The 18,730-nt window shown below is 45.0% G+C and overlaps 1 protein-coding gene across 1 annotated transcript in view; it reads right to left on the reverse strand.

Annotated features, from left to right (window-relative positions):
* Positions 1 to 459: 459 nt before the first annotated feature.
* macrod1 (mono-ADP ribosylhydrolase 1) overlaps positions 460 to 18,730 on the reverse strand; it is an 88,759-nt gene continuing 70,488 nt past the window's right edge. Inside the window, exons 6-10 of the mRNA XM_076159596.1 lie at positions 11,522 to 11,643; positions 10,340 to 10,370; positions 7,371 to 7,444; positions 4,602 to 4,683; positions 460 to 886 (exon numbers count right to left, since the gene is read on the reverse strand). Of these exons, the coding sequence (XP_076015711.1) occupies positions 861 to 886; positions 4,602 to 4,683; positions 7,371 to 7,444; positions 10,340 to 10,370; positions 11,522 to 11,643 (335 nt within the window). The 3' untranslated portion in view covers positions 460 to 860. The remainder of the gene's footprint in view (positions 887 to 4,601; positions 4,684 to 7,370; positions 7,445 to 10,339; positions 10,371 to 11,521; positions 11,644 to 18,730) is intronic.

Consider the following 18,730-nt stretch of genomic DNA (forward strand, 5'->3'; position numbering starts at 1 on the left):
CTCCTCTTCCTCCCCCACCCCACTTTGCGTCTGCACGACTGTGGCAGATTGCTCGGAATCAATAAAGATGGTTGTTGACAGATGAAAGTCGCGGGGCGGGACAGTGGCTCGCTAAACACTCATTTCACTTCACACAAATCACCGCCTGCACCCCGGCACAACGTGACGACGGCATCCTGCTACAAACAATTAAAAGCTCGTACAGATGCGCTGGAGGGAGATGCATGCTGGTGTTTGCGTAAATACACATATGGTGCGTCGTGACATCAGGCAGCCGGCGTAGAAGAAGGGATTGGAATGGAAGAGATAAAGCAAATAAAGGAAAATGGGAAGCAGGAGGAGAGATGATCGCTGCTAAAAATGAACCCATCATAAAAGCAAAAATAACAAATATTCACGTCAGCTGACTCGCTGAGCCGCACTGCATCTTGGGAAATAATCAATTCCAGCACACTAGGAGCTTGTGTGATTGGTTTTAATAAGACACATACACACTGGCGCCCCAGTGTTCACACAGCAGGACAAATTACTCATCAGGGTGTACAAGCTTGAGTGAAAGCTGCCAGTGATTAACAAACAAAGAGGCTTAGAGTGCAGGTTAAGCTTCAGTCCATTTATACAAGAATGGCCAAGATCAAAGCACAGTTAGGCTTTCACGCTCTAAACCTGGACTGAGAGTGGAGGAAATCCTAATCAAAAGCATCTGGGATAGCAGGCAGATATAGACAGAGTGCAATCAAATAATCATCCATCATCATCCACTTAGGAGCTGTATTCCAGATGAAGGAGAGCGAAGAAGAGGAGGAATCGCATCCGCCTTAGAATGCTGGTGCATCCACAGCAAAACAAATCCCCCCGGCTCAGAGTTTGCTCCTGACAGTCACCTCTGTGGGAGAGAAAAACACAAATCCTTTCATTTCAGTTACACAGCAGTTAATAGAATGTTGGCTTTTAGTTGGTCTGGTTGCTGCAGAGGGATCTGTTAGCGAGGATTACTCACTTAAAGTCTAACACAGCTTTTGACACACAAATGCAAAAACCCACACACACAGCCGGTACGGGCAGTGCCAGGTACCGGAGACACCTAAGGTTTATAGGGGAGAGTTGGAGGCCTGCCTGCAGCAACACACAGCTCCGGCTCCAACTTCTAGCCAAACACTGCCAGAAATTCTGCTGCACATCCGTCAGAGGAGAAACATCCCGTGAACAAGCATGAATCAGTTCAAGAGACTCTCACCTGCGCTTCTGATTCAGCTAACCAATCAAATCTGAACATATGAAAGCACCAGAATCCAGCAATCCGCCTGTGGCGTCGCGAAAAACAGCGGACCGCCTATTAAAGCCGCAGGATGGGCAGGAGACAAAGGTGAAGGTGGTGCAGCTTTGAACGGAAGATGAGATGAAGCTGGACTGTTTGAACCACAGTGTAATTAGATTAATCACAAAGTATTTATAACCCATCAGAATGTACCCTGACTACACTGCGCCATGTTAAATGGGGCGTGATGATATCTGAAGCTCATTCACAAAGATTCCGTTGCGTTAATTAACACTCTGGTATCCCATTGCCGATGCATTCTTGTGAAGGGGTCCCAGGTAAAAGCCAGTGAACATGAGCACATTAATGAGCTGCTACATCATTAATACACACGCGTTATGATTCCTCTATTGGCACAGTTAAGTGTATCCGTCAAAACAACAATTCTCTGCTTTAGAGCACAATGAAATCTAAGTAAATTGACTAATCAACTGAGGGTATGTGTGTATATCAATTTTACTGATAATTAACACACGTTGGGATATTTCAATTTAAACACACAACCAAGATGTCACACTGGTGTACAGCATGTAAAGTGCATGATGGTTATGAATAGTGAAGCTCTACACATTATAGAAAAAGGTTCAACGTTCATATTTGCAGCAATTTTACATGATTTAATGATTTCCAGGTCAAGTCAGAATAGTTTTGGGGATATTTGCTGTCACTTGCCTAGTCTGTAGATCTGTAGGGTGTAGAATTGACACGTACAGAACCACAGAGACAAGACAATTTAGAGAGAAATATGTTCACCGATAACACAGGAAGTCATTTAACTCTTAAATATTAGTCTTGCAAGGCGCTATAAGGAAAAATATTTGCTTTACAGAGTCTTTAGGGAGTCCAGAAGAAATGTTGAGCTTTTATTATTGTGTGCATAACCTCTTTCTTTGCGTCGTTGAACAAATAGCACTGCGTTCCCCTTCGGGTCCATTTAAAAGCCTCGCAAATATCTCTAACAATGCTCCAACTTCCAAAAAACACAATATCAGCGACCGAGTCTGGATGTAATTTCACCAAAAAGTATTACATTTTGTATCACTTTAAAGGTAGGAAACTCCAAACACATTATATGTCTTGATCTGTTAAACAGAATGCATATTGTTATTCTGGGTTCTATATCCACACTGAGACTCATTTCCCTGCTGGCTGATTTGAATTTATTTCCACTGGAGAGTGTGAAATTTCTCCTTTGATTTGAAATAGAGGCGAGCACGTCCTGCGCCGGGCTCGCTGTCGGCCGCGCCGCTACGCCGAGCTTCTCTCCTCTCTACCCTCTCTGCCATCGTATTGTTTGTTTGGGTCAATTTTTCACATAATGTTTTGCCTGGCGCCGAGAAAGAATGTGGGAGCGGCGATAAGAAAAGTCTGAGTGACTGTGGTAAATGTAAGGGGTTTAAACAAATGAACAAAAGACCTACAAACACCTCGGCAAGGTGAAAATATATCCTGTATGATTCCTCTCCGGAACATTCCGATTGTCCTGCTGGACGGCCGTTGCTCAGTTTAATGAGTGAAAACAGAGGTGAGGGGTGAGAGGTTTGAGTTCCAGTCGCACGGGCACAGACCTCCTTCTGTAAACATGTTGGAGGCGAGAGGTGAGTTTGATTTATAGCGCTGGTGAGGCAGGACATTAGAGGTTAAGGCTCCGGTTGTAGTACCAATGCTTAATTTGAATAATTGAATGAATGACTGATCATGTTTAGAAGCCCAGGCTGCCTGGCATTATAACACGATCAATCACAAGTATAATCAAAACAAATGGGAGAAGTCGTCATGTCAGAGCTCAAGCCAACATAAATTTGGCTAAACTTTAGTTAATCATATGCATCGGTTTATAATGATGCCGCATTCTCCCTTTGATCCGTTGGGGAAAAGGAACTTATGAACCTCTTCTCTGTGTGAACACACAGGCAGATGTAAACCGGTTGCTTGGCGCTCAGCCGCTGTTTGAGCGAAGAGGAAATCTCTTCGGTCGTCAAATCAAAATGACATGGCAGAAGCAGACGTGTGCACTGACGACCATTTTAGCGCTCTTGTGACCGGAACGTGTAACAAAAGTCTGACAGTGCCACAATCTTGCAGTGCGACTGCTTCAAGGACACGCGTGTAAACTGATGCAGAGGGATGACAAGTTGATGATGCGTCTCTGTCCGTGTCATTCTGTCTCCCGCTTATTGTCCTCTGGCTTCACACAGAGGGTATGATCGCGTACAGTGGACGGTTTTGCAGGAGGCACAACTCAGGTGCAAATACAGAGAATTTATTCCCCCTAACACACACGTGCAGGCTGCAAGGACACACACACACTCGCACACTCTAGTATTTGGCTTCACACCGGGGTTAACCAGCTCAACTCCAAACAGACTCGGTGAAGACGTCACTGTCGTTGTGGGAGACCGTACACGGCCGACACACACACACACACACACACACACACACCATGCTGGTTACCTGGACATCAATACCCTGCTGTCATTGGTCAGCAGGCTAAAAGGGGGCGGGCACAGAGATGATGAGGGAAACATGGAGGATTGATTAAGTCAGCGAAATGCCAACTTTACCAAAGCAGTTTTTCAGGCATGGCACGCACGCACGCACGCACACACACACACACACACACACACACACACACACCTTCACTCTTCATAGTCGTCTTTTTATAGAAGCGTTGACCTTTGAATGTTTGCATAACAGCACAGGAAAAGTCACTTTCTATACTGAATATCAATTACATCCTCACTGTTTCTCTTGGCACGTATCTGCACTGTCTTCAGCGCTGTGATGTTCTAAATGCTTCCATACATATAACACAAGTATACAGTATATATTCCAGAGACTCATAAATACACAGTAACTTATCATCAATCCATGAAATGTGTGTATGGGAGAAGGACGTGCAGATTACACAACAAAAAGAAAAGAAAACAATTTGGACTTTTACAGATTTGCAGGCTGTCAGCTATGGATAAGAAAATACACTTGTTGTGTGTACGTATATATAAGTATCCCTTCATTCGAACCTGATGTACTTTTGCACATGAATAATGCAGATTACCTGGTGAAGTAAGTGTTTCAAGTGTGTGTTGGGTGATAAATATGTTATTAAAGCACTGCAGGATGCATGAAAACATTAAAGTGTTCCATATACACACTGTGCCTGTTAATGTTTATGACGGCCTTGTACTGTATATTCATGGGTGCATGACGCAGTACCATAAACCTAGTGTGTGTGTGTGTGTGTGTGTGTGTGTGTGTATGCGCAAGTGTATCTAACACTCACCACCGGGGAAGTAGAGCGGGAGGTTCTGCAGATAGAGCTCTTTATCCGTCGGCAAGAACACACAGAAGATGACTCTGTCCAACTGAAACACACACACACACACACACACACACACACACACACACACACACACACACACACACCGTGACCTTTACTACAAGCCTGGGCAATAACAGTGAATTCCATTGCAGAGGAGAACAATGTAAGCGTGTGTGTGACATTGAGTGCCATTGTCGGGGGTTGATTTTAGGAGAATGCAGCTAATGCATCAGTCCATTACTCCACTATTAGCTCCCTATTATGACCAACGCGCCGCTCAGCACTTACACACTCAAGGCTGCGATCTGGTGCTTAGGATATACCGTGTGTGTCAAAGGGGATGTGTGTATATGCTCAAGCAGAGCAACAGTGTGTGTTTTGTACACGACCCTGAGAGTATCATTAACAGTGTGTGTGTGTGTGTGTGTGTGTGTGTGTGGGTGGGTGAGTGTGTGTTTGGCACAAGGCCCTGGTTTCTCTCATTACTCTGTGAGGGACACTAGTCGGCTCAGTCGCACTTACGGCACCAAGTTCTGCCCACTGCCTCACACAGACAGACAGACACACACACACACAGAGAGAGCTATAAACATAATAGCTTTTGAATAATATTAAGACACTGACCAAGTGAGTGCAGCTATTTTATGACAATAAACAATCTTTATGCTCTGTCCTGCTGTTCTTTATATCCTGTCTGTGCAGTCTATAATGTTTATATTATGTTGTGTATCTGCACATGCAGTGTGCCGTCTGCAGCCGGATGATTAAAGTTTGCACAGTAAAAGTTGCTCCCAGGGATAAACTCTGCTGTATCTTCTGAGCCTGCAGACGTTCACTTATTAAACATTATTTCCACAGTGGCCTGAAGTCTGAGGTTTCAGCTAATGCTTCTACCAAAAGCTTTGATTCTTGTTTTTGGGGTGTGGTGGAGCAAATCATAGCCAGACTGTGTACTCTCCCCGTCTCTGCTTGGTGAGGGAATATGGGTCTCCTCACCAGCTTGCTCGCCTGCAGCCCGTGTTTTTCAGTCCTGGCTTACGCACAATTGCGATTACTATCCGCAATCTGAATGGAGGCTAAAAGGGAAGATATGGAAATATGTGGTAATGACTCCATCCCCTGGGCTACAGCTTGAATCTCTAACCTCCACTTGGGCTGCTGTCACTTGTGCCATATTACAACTTAGGCATTCAAATTAAAGCAAATGTGTTGTCCGACTGGGCTTTCTGTAAGGGAAACACTTTGCCTGTAACAGGCAGGAGACACACACACACACACACACACACACACACACAAACAAACACAAACAAACAAACAAACAAACACGAACACACACAGAGACAGAGCTGTAGTGATACAGGCAGAGTGTTTCCACATTAGGTCCAACATGTACAATCTTTAATTGAGAATAAAAAGGATTTACTTCTCTTCCAATCACAACACATCGGTTTCAGCCTGAGTTTAATGTGTGAGTCAGTATCAAAACAATCCTGTGAAACGCTTGAGGCACTTGGGGTCTTGCTTGTTAGTTTTCTCACAGCATGTTCTGGCACTTTTGTTGGTGTTTTACTCATAATTGATTCATATTTTAATCATTGCACTTGATGTGGAATGTTGCTAAATTGCCTTGTGCAGTGCTGCATCCTACTGCGCTAATTTTCAGTTTGACGTTCTAAGTTACAGCACTCCTGCGCAACAGAGGAGGGTGGAAAAAAGTGAGACTCAGGGGTGTGAGCAGAGAATAAGCCACAGCGATGTGTGTGTGCGTGCGTGCCTGTGTCTTTACCGTATATATATGCAAATCAACTCCACCACACCACCTTGTTGCGCACAATTAACCTTTTTTTCCTTCCCAAAACACACACGGAGGAACTATTCCGAGGCAGGCCGTGAATACCCCGGGGTCACTGGTTGACCTGCTGTTGAGGGGCGGCTGGTTGTCGTCCTCCACGGGAGGATGTGTAATGTTTAACGCGGGCCTGGTGTGGCTGACGGCATCAGGCGGCTGGTATTGCCACAGAGACTCTGGAGACGTCGGCGCTAACAATAACTTCGTCAACACCCTCTCTGGGAGGTGATATAGCGCGGTGGTGACGGAGAGGGAGAGAGAGAGAGAGAGAGAGAGAGAGAGAGAGAGAGAGAGAGAGAGAGAGAGAGAGACAGTAAAGGAGAAAGAGGGGAGGAAATTTGATAGCATGCAAGCGGCTCACTTGGAAAGTTTCCTCTTTGTTCCAATCCCAACTCCCATCACCACCCTCTGCCCTCTGTCTCTTCCCTCCCCTCCAGTCATCTATTCCATCATTTTGCCTTTTCTCAGCTTTCCGTCTCTCCGGAGAGAAAGTGTGTGTGTGTGTGTGTATGTGTGTGTGTGTGTGTGCCTGTGTGTTTGTGCGTCTGTACATGCATGTGTTTGTTGTGTTCAGTCCCACAAGGAGCCAATTAAAACGCAGCTTTGGCCATAAGCATGTGAGCCAGAAATTGGGAGTGTGTGTTTAAATATATGTGTGTACGCGCCCGTGTGTGTGCCACTGTGTGTGCGCACCCGTGCAAGTGTATTGTCTCTGCACAGTCTTTGCCTCGCTCTCACCAGAAAACAAAAACAACAGCTGTGAAAGGAATAATACCTGGAGGAAATAGAAAGGAAAAATTGCCAATCATGCAGACACACACGCACACACACGCACACACACGCGCGCACACACACACACGCGCGCACACACACACACGCACCTTCTCATGGTGTTCATCCAGATACTCCCTCACAGTTGCTAAGGCTTCGTGCACGGCCTGTTCAGGCGGATATCCTGCGTACATAAACACACACAGACACAGTCAACACACACACACGCACTTAGCAGGAACAGGTGCAGTGACAGTTCTGTGTGTTTGACTTGGGTCCGTGTGTGTCTGGGCTGTTGTTGTTGTTGTTGTGTTTTTTTGGCGGACAGGTATCTGTTCTTCTTTCCACTACACTGACGCTTGCTGTTGCGTTTCCTCTGTGTGTGATACAGAAACAACACACTGGTTGGTTATAAGGAGACAGATGGAGGAGGACTACAGCGCCTCGTCTGTGTTTATTCTGCAGCAGAGGCCTCTCACTGCTGGAAAATTACCCCCACTGCTGGAAAAGGCGAAGGCAGTAAAAATCCATCATGTGTTCAAATTGCAAACATATACACAAGGTGATTACACAGAGATTATTCCATATATTGTGACGGTGACAACAAAGGGATAAAGCTTTGGTGTGAAACCCAGGCTGCCCTGCCCTCTCAAGTGCCTCTTTTGTGTTTGCTCATTAACACTGCCACATGACAAGGCCGCTCTGGAGAGGAGCTGCCACCTCGCCCACCGCACAGAGCTCCATCAAAACGTCTATCTGAACCCGATACTGGGTGTTAAAGCTTCTGTGCTACCAGGTAAAGATGCTGTATTTACCATTTCCTGTTCCGGTTTCATCACTGCTACCAAACACTCCAGACTAGAAAGAGACGGACAACCGCATTCCAATGCGGGGAATTGATCCCTGGGAGGTTTGCAGCTCATGAAGGTGGTGTCCTTCAGAGGACCTGAGGGCTCGGCTGAACCTGCTCCTCCTCCCCACGTCAGATGGTCCCGACCTCACAGAGACCGAAACTAATGGTGCATTCGGGCACTCCTCGTTAACTCGTAAAGTGAAAAATGTCCATGTTTATGACCTTCCCGATGATAAAATTTGCCCTCTAACGGCTAACAAAGTGTAAATATCAGCGGTAAACTTGGGAAAACGCAGTGACTGCCGGAGTTTACAGTAAGAGTTTAATTATTATGAAAGTGATAATCTTTATCTAGTCTTGTTTTTTTGTTTTTATTTATCTAAATCTAACACACATTAACCATGGTGTTTTTGTGACGCAGGCCGTCTACTTTTAGTGACGTAGGAGGAAGTGTTGCCATAGCTACTCCAACCCAGTAAGTGGCAGCATGTACACAACACAAACGATAGAAGAGGTAAACAAACTAGAAAAGATAATGACAGAAGATGCGAGAAAACCGTGGACGCACAGTTAAAAAAAAACAAGGCTGCGTCGTTGTTAGAAAAGTGTTGATTGAGTTATACTGTGGGATAAGAGCATGGTGAAGTCCAGTGAGGAGGAAACAAGCAGTCTGACTAGAGTCAGTCTTATGATTGACTCAGACAGTGTGCACCAAGATGTTTCCTGTTGATATTGACAATCGTATGGTTGACTGAGACTGTGTGCACCAAGATGTTTCCTGTTGATATGGACAAACTGATCAAGACTGTGAATGACAGATACAAAGTCCTGCTGAATCGCCAGTAAACATCTTGCAGGAGTCCTGGCACGCGCAGGGGAGGCGACCATGTACAAATACTACTATGCTGTTGAAAACTCAGTCAACCCAGACGGCAATGACCACACATTGTAACTGACTTGACTTTTGCTGCAGCAATAAATTCTCAACCCAAGTGTTCCGAAGTCTCCGTGCCTGAAGAGAAGAATTTTCTTAACAGTCGTTCAAAAGGAGGAATCGAGGAACGTAAACAAGAACTAATATGAGCTAAACCGTAACTCACCTGATGGAGACAAACAAAAGAAGGAAACATCTAAAAAACCCGATGTAGCAAAAAAAAATTTGGAACTTTCTATGTATTTCTTTATATTTAGACTCAGTTGGTTCAAAACTCAGGAGCTTGTTTGGGGGGTTGAGTGACATCACCTCGCTGCATTTTCTGTAGAATTATGGGAGTTATGACGTCATACTACAGTTAGACAGCGAGACAAAAAATGCTAAACCAAGGATAAAAACAGTACGATTCATTCTTCATTTCCATTGTTTCCATGGTGACATCAGTCAAAGTGACGTACATGGCGAATGATTATCTAACATGTTAATATTTCATTTTTAATATGTCTCGACTTTTCAAGTTGACAAAACCACCTTGAAAGCACTTTGAAGCATCGGGATCCAGAGCGCCACAGAGGACACGCCAGCTGTGTCCTTCAAACTTTTGTCAAAAACGACAGCGTTTGAAAGAGACTTTGATCCGTCACCGGTATTGTCTGGCTTTTATGACGTTATCGGCCTTGAAATACGGCTTTTGAAGGATGTGGCGCCTGAATCGGGCGGCAGAAGCAGTGAAGAAAACACCGATAACACACCGATCAAAGCTTTCAACCTTTTCCACCATCCTCACAGTGGGACGCGTTGCAAAAGCAGGACTGTGAGTGTTTAAGCAGTGTGTTTAACTCGCTGTCCTGCCAGTGTGAAGAGGGATTACAGACAATCTGACATGACGACCGGCCTAATCTATCTTAATCTGCCAGTCCAAATCCACAGGCCTTAATCCGGGACCACCCCTGGACAGTGGGAGATAATGTGACAAGTGGCACAGAGAGGCTCAGCATCCTGGTTGGTTAAACAGACAAACAACGATATTGGAAACACACACGTGATGACCTCACCATATACAGAGACACATGGACGTAACGTTGCTGTTGTTGTCGTTTCTTAGTAAAACATTGAGCAATAAACATTTGAAGGACAGCTAAGAACATCATGACAAACTGGACGCTTTGTTCTGCAAATCCCTGTAAGAACTTACACACACACACAGACACACACACATTACTCAGAGGAAAATGTCAGTCATTTGTTGTGGGTATTAGGAGGAGCTGCACACATAAACACAAACTACTGACCGTAGATTCCAGTGGAGATGCAAGGGAAAGCCTGCGGATACAGACGACAAACAAAATGGATTCAGTTTGTTGTTGATCGCATAACAGCCTGCTTTTATCTTTCATCAAACACACACACACACACACACACACACACACACACACACACAAGCACACACGTAATACAGAGAAATCACACTCCTCGGCAGAAGCCTGTGGATGTTTTCTCCTGATTGTTTCTGCTGCAGTCTTTCAGTCCACAAAGACTTCCTCTTGTCCCCTTACAGCTTCTTAGTCCTCTTTACATCTATTAAAAGGCCAAATCGTCGCTTGTCCTTCATTGGCGAGGCCTTGAAAGGATTGACGAAGAGTCCGGCGCTAACTAAGAGCGTGTGCTGGATGCCCGCAGTGCGTCCTCTGTTGCTCTGTGGCTTCATTAAATGGCTGTGTCAGAGTTCAGCAGGTTGGATGAACGATGCCGCAGCAAGATGTTGACAAGTTTGCCTGATCAGCTCACACACACACACCCACACAACCCCACACACACACAGGTGGTCAGAGTCAAATGAGGCTACCAGTCTTTCTTGTGCGCTCAGTGTTGATTTAAATTGCTTCCACATTCAACACAGGCCGCTCACGTCTGAGCCTCTACTAGACAGATTTTTCTATGTTCTTTTCTCGTTTCTTTCGCTTGAACACCTCGTTCTGCCGCGAAGCCTCCCGCCTTGCCTGTTTCACAAAACCTTTTTACATCTCATCACTCCTGCCTCCAGTTCCCCTCGCCTCTGTCCTTCATCTCCTTCGAGCTGTCTGGCTGCGCTCCTTTCTTGGGAAAAGTCACGTTGTAATAAGATTTCTTCCCGGCTTAGCTGGGGTTTCTTTATTTTCTTCTTCCTTGAAAAGCAGGAGATAAGCAAGGACACGGACATGTCTTTGAGAACTATAAGATCCTGCTGACTACAATGTTCTTTCTCCTCCCCCCCACTCCTGTTGTCCTTCCTTCCTCATTTCCGTCCCATGTTCCCGACTATGCTGCTTACTTTATTTCTTCCTTTCTGTCTACCACTCTCCTGTCAGCCCTGTCGCAATCTTACGGAGTCCTGCACTCATTGTTTTTCCATCCTTCCTTCCTTCCTTCCTCCCTCCTTCCGTTATGTGTGTCCTGTAATCATCTCCTCTCCTCCATCATCCCTCTGCTCTCACCACTGAGCGTGCTGCATTTCGGGTGGCCACCTCCAGACTTCTCCTGTAGCATGACCTCAGAGCTTTCCTCTCCTTCTCTCCGACACCTCCCGTCACTATGGGCCCAACTGTGTGGACCACATCTGCACACAAATACACAAAGAGAGAGACAGAGAGACAGTTTAACATTCTCAGTAATATTCTCCCAGTCTTTGAGTCCCACTATGTAACTTCTTACTATTTAACTTCTTACTATTATCTTCATATTAACATATAAGTGTAACAGGTACTGTATGTCAGATTGGCTCTTCTGTCGCTGTATTCTTTTTGAATTTGTGGGTCAAGTTGCTTTGCCATGTAAACAAACCACGCCATGGCCGTCTTGTGTGTGATTAAGACATTTTAAAGAGAGATTAAGAGATTTAGACAAAACCAGGGGTGAGGCGACAAAACTGCATGAAAAACAAAACTTAAGCATTCACAAAGCTGTGCATCTAACATAGCATGTCATAAGTAAAGTTGTTTTTTTTACCATAATGAAAGCACCATCATCATTCTGCATAACGTAATGTAAACAAATGACGCTCCAGGGGCTCCAAAAACGACCTTGATCAGCCCCAAACAATGGAAATAAAACTAGGCTTTGGCTGGATGTGTGTATGTATGTATGTTTTATCAGGTAGAATTCAGAGTATGAGGGCTTTACATTATCCCGGGCTCCACACTGAGACTTACTTTTTTGACGAAATATTAACATATTGCTGTGAAGCTCAGAGCTGCAGGTTTAAAATAGTTTGCTGTCGGTTTTGATATCAAGTCTTGAAATCATAAATATAGCTCAGAGAACTCTCGTAGCTGCCAAACATATTGTCGATACGCTTGAAACAGCCGGAGACACTGTTGACTACTGCCGTGATGTTCAGCACCACGGACAGCGACGACAGACGCAGAGAAGTGTCTGAGAGTTTGAAACAATTTCCCATATTTACTGTGTCAACAAAACATGTTTGGTATTTTTTATTCTTATCATGGTGCTGCCAGAGCACAAAATCAATATGTACTGAGTATTCTTTCGGGTTCTTTGTCAAAGTAATGAACGCTTCTGTTGTCGTCAGGTCTCTGATGAAGGCGGACAACTTTATTAAATTAAGTTTACGTCAATTGAGCTGAATGGAACAGAATAAAAAGGAGAGGGAGAGAGAGAGAGAGAGGGGAGAGAGAGAGAGAGAGAGAGAGAGAGAGAGAGAGAGAGAGAGAGAGAGAGGAGGGGGAGAGGAGGGAAGAATGAGAGAGGCAAGGGATTTAAGGGAAGAGTAAGGGAGAGAGAGAGAGAGAGAGAGAGAGAGAGAGAGAGAGAGAGACAAAGGAAGAGGAAACATTACAAAGCAGGTGAGGAAACACAAACAGCTTGGACTGTTTATGGCTGACGAGGCCACACACTCTGAAGCTCTGTGAGAATTAATACTGCCATGCGACTTAGCTTGGCTTCTATCCCAAACAAACACACACACTGAAGAAAAGCTTGCTCTCAACACGACATTTAATGGAGCATATTTTCACGAAAAGCTGTAAGAGCGTGTTAACTGGTCGGACAAAGAAAAGTCCATGAAATATCCTCAATCAACGTTTTCATGAAAGGGAAGGTTGAAGCTTCTTGAAATAAAGGTGTGAGAAATAAAAAGAGGAAGTATTTCACAGGCCAAATTAGAGTATTCAGATAAGAAAGCGCTGACACACACACACACACACACACACACACCATCTTAGAGGCACAGGTAACAAGACGCAGCCTGTGTTTCCTCCACAGAAGCAGGAGAAGAGCAGAAGAAGTGATCTGATGAGTCGCCGCGGCCATTAGGGGGAGAGATGTAAACACAGTGTTTGAGTCTTTAGATGGGATCTGCTGATATTATTTCAAAAACAGAAATCCTTCCTGAAAGCATGAAACGTGTTTGCGCATCCATTAAACGTGTCGTGAGATGGAAATCCTGCCAGCAAACCGCGAACAACGGAGGGTATTTGGGTACTAATCCAGGATCTGCTCATTAGGCCCAGACGCTGGAGCAGAAAAAACTCAGGTTGCCAAAAAAATGATTCGACTTTGTTCTTGATAACAAAGGAAGTGGACGTGGCGGAAAGAAAACCCTTTCATTTACGCCGAGTCACATCAAAGCGCCGCACTCAAGCCATCTCCTGTCAAATCGTCTCAGCACTCAGAAGGGCTGGAAGAATTCTGATCCCTGTGTGACAAGCGTCACGCCGCACGCACATTCTCCTTGATATATACAGTATGTCTGCTTAACATACATCAAAAACAACACCAGCATCAGTCAGGAAAATAATTCAGCACAGCACAGAAAGATTTGTCGAGCCTTTCCTATTGATCATGAGTGATCTTTACTGTCTTAATGACTTAAATCCAACCCAAGAATACAGCACACGTGATATTGGATTAAACGTGATGGTTAAAAATTGTGCCTGCCTGTGTGGTGATTGGAAACCCACGGTTGAGCTTCGTCCAATTTTTTTAGAAAATAACTTTTAACCGTCTGTGTTCCAGCTCCAGGTGTCCATTTATAGCAAGTTGCGTCTCCTGATTCAAAATGAGTTTATCAACACTCAGCATGGATTTACACCTCAAATTAACTTGCATTCCTTTACATCTATATGTTTATATCTGCATATTTGTGCATCTGGGCACACATTGAATTTTAATGCAAAAGGGTCAAAAGTGTCGCTGTTCTGTCTTAAAAGTTCACTAAGCAGTTACAACGATCCAAAAACTTTTGTCGTAAGTTAAATTTGGCATGGAATCCTGATTGCACCTTTTCTCGCACACAAACACACACACACACACATAAAGACACACACACAAATACAAATTACAGGAGACTTGGAGGCAGAAATTGCTTGATGTGTGAAAGTGTGTTTAGCACAACTGGCGATGCAATTAAAGCACATTACAGCACGATTCACCCACACTGAACATGAGGACCGCTTCAACTTCCCCAAAAGAAAATTACAGTGGTAAGAACAGAACTTTTTACATTTTGATAAATCCCCTTTTTGAGCCAGCGTGTTGACAGTAAAGTGTCACATCGCATTGCATCGCATTAGAAAAGGGCTAAACTGAATTGGACGGTATTGTTTGTTGCTTTAAATATATATAGAGAGAGAGAAAGTGAAGCACACCCAAGATCTGACAGCAAAACAAAGAAACCTCCAGCCAAATGTGTTGAGGCTTGGATATTTATACTGGCAGGAGGCTCTGGACTGGATACACTCCATGACTTTGTTATCCAGTATAAATCCCAAAAATATCCTCCCAGCCTACTTTCCATGACTATACTGCTAAACGTCCTTCTGAAATTCATTTCAGTTCTTTTGTTCATGCCAGAAATCTGTAACCAAGTTATTTTCCCCCTTTTCATACCAATCTAAAGGCATAAGAACGACAAGATACACATTAAATACTGCACGTTGATAATTAGATTCAGTCATTTCCACACAGTCGAGTGTATTCCTGTTATTTCCACTCTCCGCTCTGTTAGACAAAGTGTATGTTTCCATGGCAGCATGTGGAAGAAAGTTTTTCTATTCCCTTTAAACATCCGTAGCTGAATATTTCTGTGTTCTGTCAAACCAAGCACGCCGAGCACAATGTTTGCCAGCAGCTTCAGCAGGCAAGACTCTACACCCCTGCTGCAGTCATTAAACAGGGAAGTGGAGAAGAGGAGGTTTACTGCGATGGCAGCTTATCAAAAACTATAAGTTTGATTCCTCTATTTTCCCCCAAAGACCAGAAAGTGCGTGGATGAAAGCCTGCGGCAGAGTCTGTAGTGCTTACAGCTGAGTTCACAGATCCGGTTTGAAAGAAACTTGTCTGAATGACACGGCAGTCCTTCATCTCACTGTGTGCGCTGATGAAGGGGAGTGCGGTCCCAGCGAAATCACTTAGCTTAAGTGGACAAACCCACACAGAAAGAAGACTTCCAATCAAAGAGAGACGTGTCGTTTGTCATTCCTACACTGACGGGGCTATCAGACACCATTATCCTCCTGTCGCTGAGATTAAAAAGCTGCTTTCATACCGCAGGAAACCCAAGGTGGTATCACAGTGCCGCTTTATAACGACAGAGCTCTTCACTCCTCCACCTACTTGTTTTAGACCTATGTTGTTTCAAAGCTTAAAGGTTCCTCTCTAACCTCCCCCGCTCCTCCGTCTTCATCTCAGCCTCTGGTGATGGGTGTAGATTTAATAAAGAGAATCGCTAACGAGAGTCTAGCGGCTCATTGTTGTAAGTCGTGAAGAGGAAGCATCCCTGACATTTTTGGACACTCAGTGGATAAGGAATTTTCGTTTCCATTAGGCGACATTAGGGCAGGACGTAGACGTATTGGAGTGTGTGCGTGTGTGCGTGTAGAATCACTCCAGCTCCTCTGCACACAGGAGCTTTCTGAAGGTACCGTGGGGATAATTCAGCCAAACATCTGAAATCCGTAACAGCATCTCACTTAACCCTGATGACTGCGTCTGATTCCGAGCCCATCCATCATGTTGAGCTCAGTGTCTACAGTTTAAGTGTCAATCCGCAACTCCCTCCTTCTCTAATCATTTCCAAACGTCTTTGGCGCTAAGCACTCGTAGACGCGGACATAACCTGTCAATCAACTTCATGGGCGACACTGAAATTCCTGTTGATGAAATTGGAATTTATTCTTTCGCTGCACGGTCGCGGTAGGAATCCCTGCTATTACCTTTAATCATAACAAAGCAGAAATGTGCTGCTTAAATCAAAAATCACGCCGAAACGCCAGGGAACCATTTGGACTTCTGCATTAATCACCACAAAATGAGTAAACCCATGACAAACGTCTTCTCTTCATTTCTATCTTGAACATACGCTCGCATCATTCACGGCCCGGACCAGAAAAAGGGACGCGACCCTCGTGTTTAACAGCTACTGAGTGGACTCGCAGCGCTGAGGAAGAATCTTAGACCCTTCCTCCCCTTATTAAACTCCCCACTTCATCAATACTTGCAGCTTTTTCAATGCTGCGTCCAGTATTGACAGGAGAGGGTGCGTCGGCTTATTCATCATTCCTCTGAACAGATGTGTGTTTGGTTATTACTGTGGCTCAGATGAAGATCACGCCACAGATGAGCGAGTCGAGTGAAAAAATCCACACGACTCCACTCACAACAACCACTGACACAGAAACCTCCAACTGTATAGTTTTATTTAGTTCATTTGCATTTCGGTTGATGAAGGGAAAATATGTCGCGTGTGTCTAGAAACTAATTGGAAGCTCCACAGTCGCATCTATATTTACTATTCAATTTCTCGCTTAAAATGTAGATTTAATCTTTTAAGCGTTTATCTATCAAACAGAGAATAATCAGCTGGTCAACCGTCTTCACATCAGCAGCAGAAATGTGCAGCCAATCGCACGCAATTCGTCAAAATCGACGTGGTTGCATTGGAAAAAAACAACAACAGTGCACAATGTAAAGGCTTTAGTGAGCTTTCTATAGGATGAGCTGGAGTGGGAGCACATTTACATTTACAGAGTGTGAGTGAGTGTGTGAGTGTGCTGCTGATGCTGCTGCTGCTGCTGCTGCCATAAATAGCTGTGCGAAATAGATCAGAACATGTGAATGAGACACACGAGTGGAATCGTGGATATATGACACAACAATGTGCACAGAGAGCTTCATTAACACGGATGGTCAACTTTGCATTCAGGCATAAAGAGAAAACGCTGTCTGCTGCAATAAAGGCGAAGAAATACAACATGTGTGTGTGCACTGTGTGTGCGTGTGTGTGTGTGTGCGTGTGTGCCTGTTTAATTATTTATCACACCACATGTGTGTGTTTGCTCAGCTCCCTGTGAACTACTCCAGTAGTCAAGTAGCCCAGAGTGAGAGTGTGTGTGCCAATTTATCAACTGAGCACTCAGCGGTGGTCACATTCACAACTCAGAAGAGTGTGTGTGTGTGTGTGTCGTGTATTGTGTGTGAGTGAGTGAGGTTTAACAGTGGGTCACCTGGTGGTCATTTATCTGCATGTCATCAGCTAAATGTCACTCCAGACACACACGCACACGCACACACACACACACACACACAGACACACACCGAAATTTCCCTTCTTGCTTAACTGTATCTGTTTTCCTCCTTTCTCTCCCCTCACACTCACAGTTCCGCGCCTCCTCCTCCTCCCTTCTTCCTCTCCTGCTCGCTCTTTAACTGTACTATCACTCCTTCATTCACATTCACACTCACATTCCTCCCTCTCTCCTTTGTCCTGATCCCTCCTCTGTTTGTCTTCCCTCCATCCCTCCCCTCACTTCATCATTCTCTCCATTACCCTGTCCTTTACCATTACCTCATCCAGTCCTGTCAACCTCTCCCCTCACCCCATTACCCTCTCTCCATCTCTGTTACCTCCCGTCCACCCCGTCCCTCAGACTTCTCCGTCCCTCTCTTTAATTTGGTCCATTCCCTCATGCTCGCTTGTCCCTATTCTGCTTTCCTGTTCGTCTCTCTTAACTTGTACTTCTTATCCCTCCAGTCTCCACTTCACCATGCATCCTCACTTCTCTCTCTCTCCTGTCTCCTTTCACCCCTTGTCATCCTCTATTTGCTATTCCCTTCACTGCCCACCTTCTCTCTCTCTCTCTCCCTCTCTCTCTCTCCCCCCTCTCGCTCCGTCACCTGAGGCAGACAGTTCTGTCAGGAGTCGGCCTTATTTACCGCCTCTCTCCGCTCCTGTTTACATTATCGATCGGCAGGGTTGCTTTAGTTCCACCATACATCAACACCCCCCCACCACCCGCAAACCCTGTCTCCTGCACCCCACCCACCCCACCCCACCTCCAGTGCTACGCCTGCTGCCTCACATTACCCTGAAAGAGAATGGGGTGGGGGGGAGATGGGGGGAGGTTGTTGGACAGGGAGATGGAAAGCTATTGGAGCATGTTAAGATGTGCGAGGGATTTATGTGTGAAGGAGACAGTGTGTTGGATAGTGTGTTAGGGATGGTGAGTATGTCTGTGTGTGAGTGTGTGTGACAGAGAGGGAGAGGGGGAGAGAGAGAGAGAGAGAGAGAGCGAGAGAGAGAGAGAGAGAGAGAGAGAGAGGAGAGAGAGAGAGAGAGGGAGAGAGAAGGACGGCCTTAAAGGGGGGAAGTGAGTAAATGTGTGTGTCGGGGCTTTTGTGAGTGTGTA

Source organism: Genypterus blacodes, unplaced genomic scaffold, assembly GCF_046128005.1.
Source record: "Genypterus blacodes isolate CSIRO-AG114 ecotype Tasmania unplaced genomic scaffold, CSIRO-AGI_Gbla_v1 ptg000098l_1, whole genome shotgun sequence".
In the NCBI taxonomy this organism is placed as follows: Eukaryota; Metazoa; Chordata; class Actinopteri; order Ophidiiformes; family Ophidiidae; genus Genypterus; species Genypterus blacodes.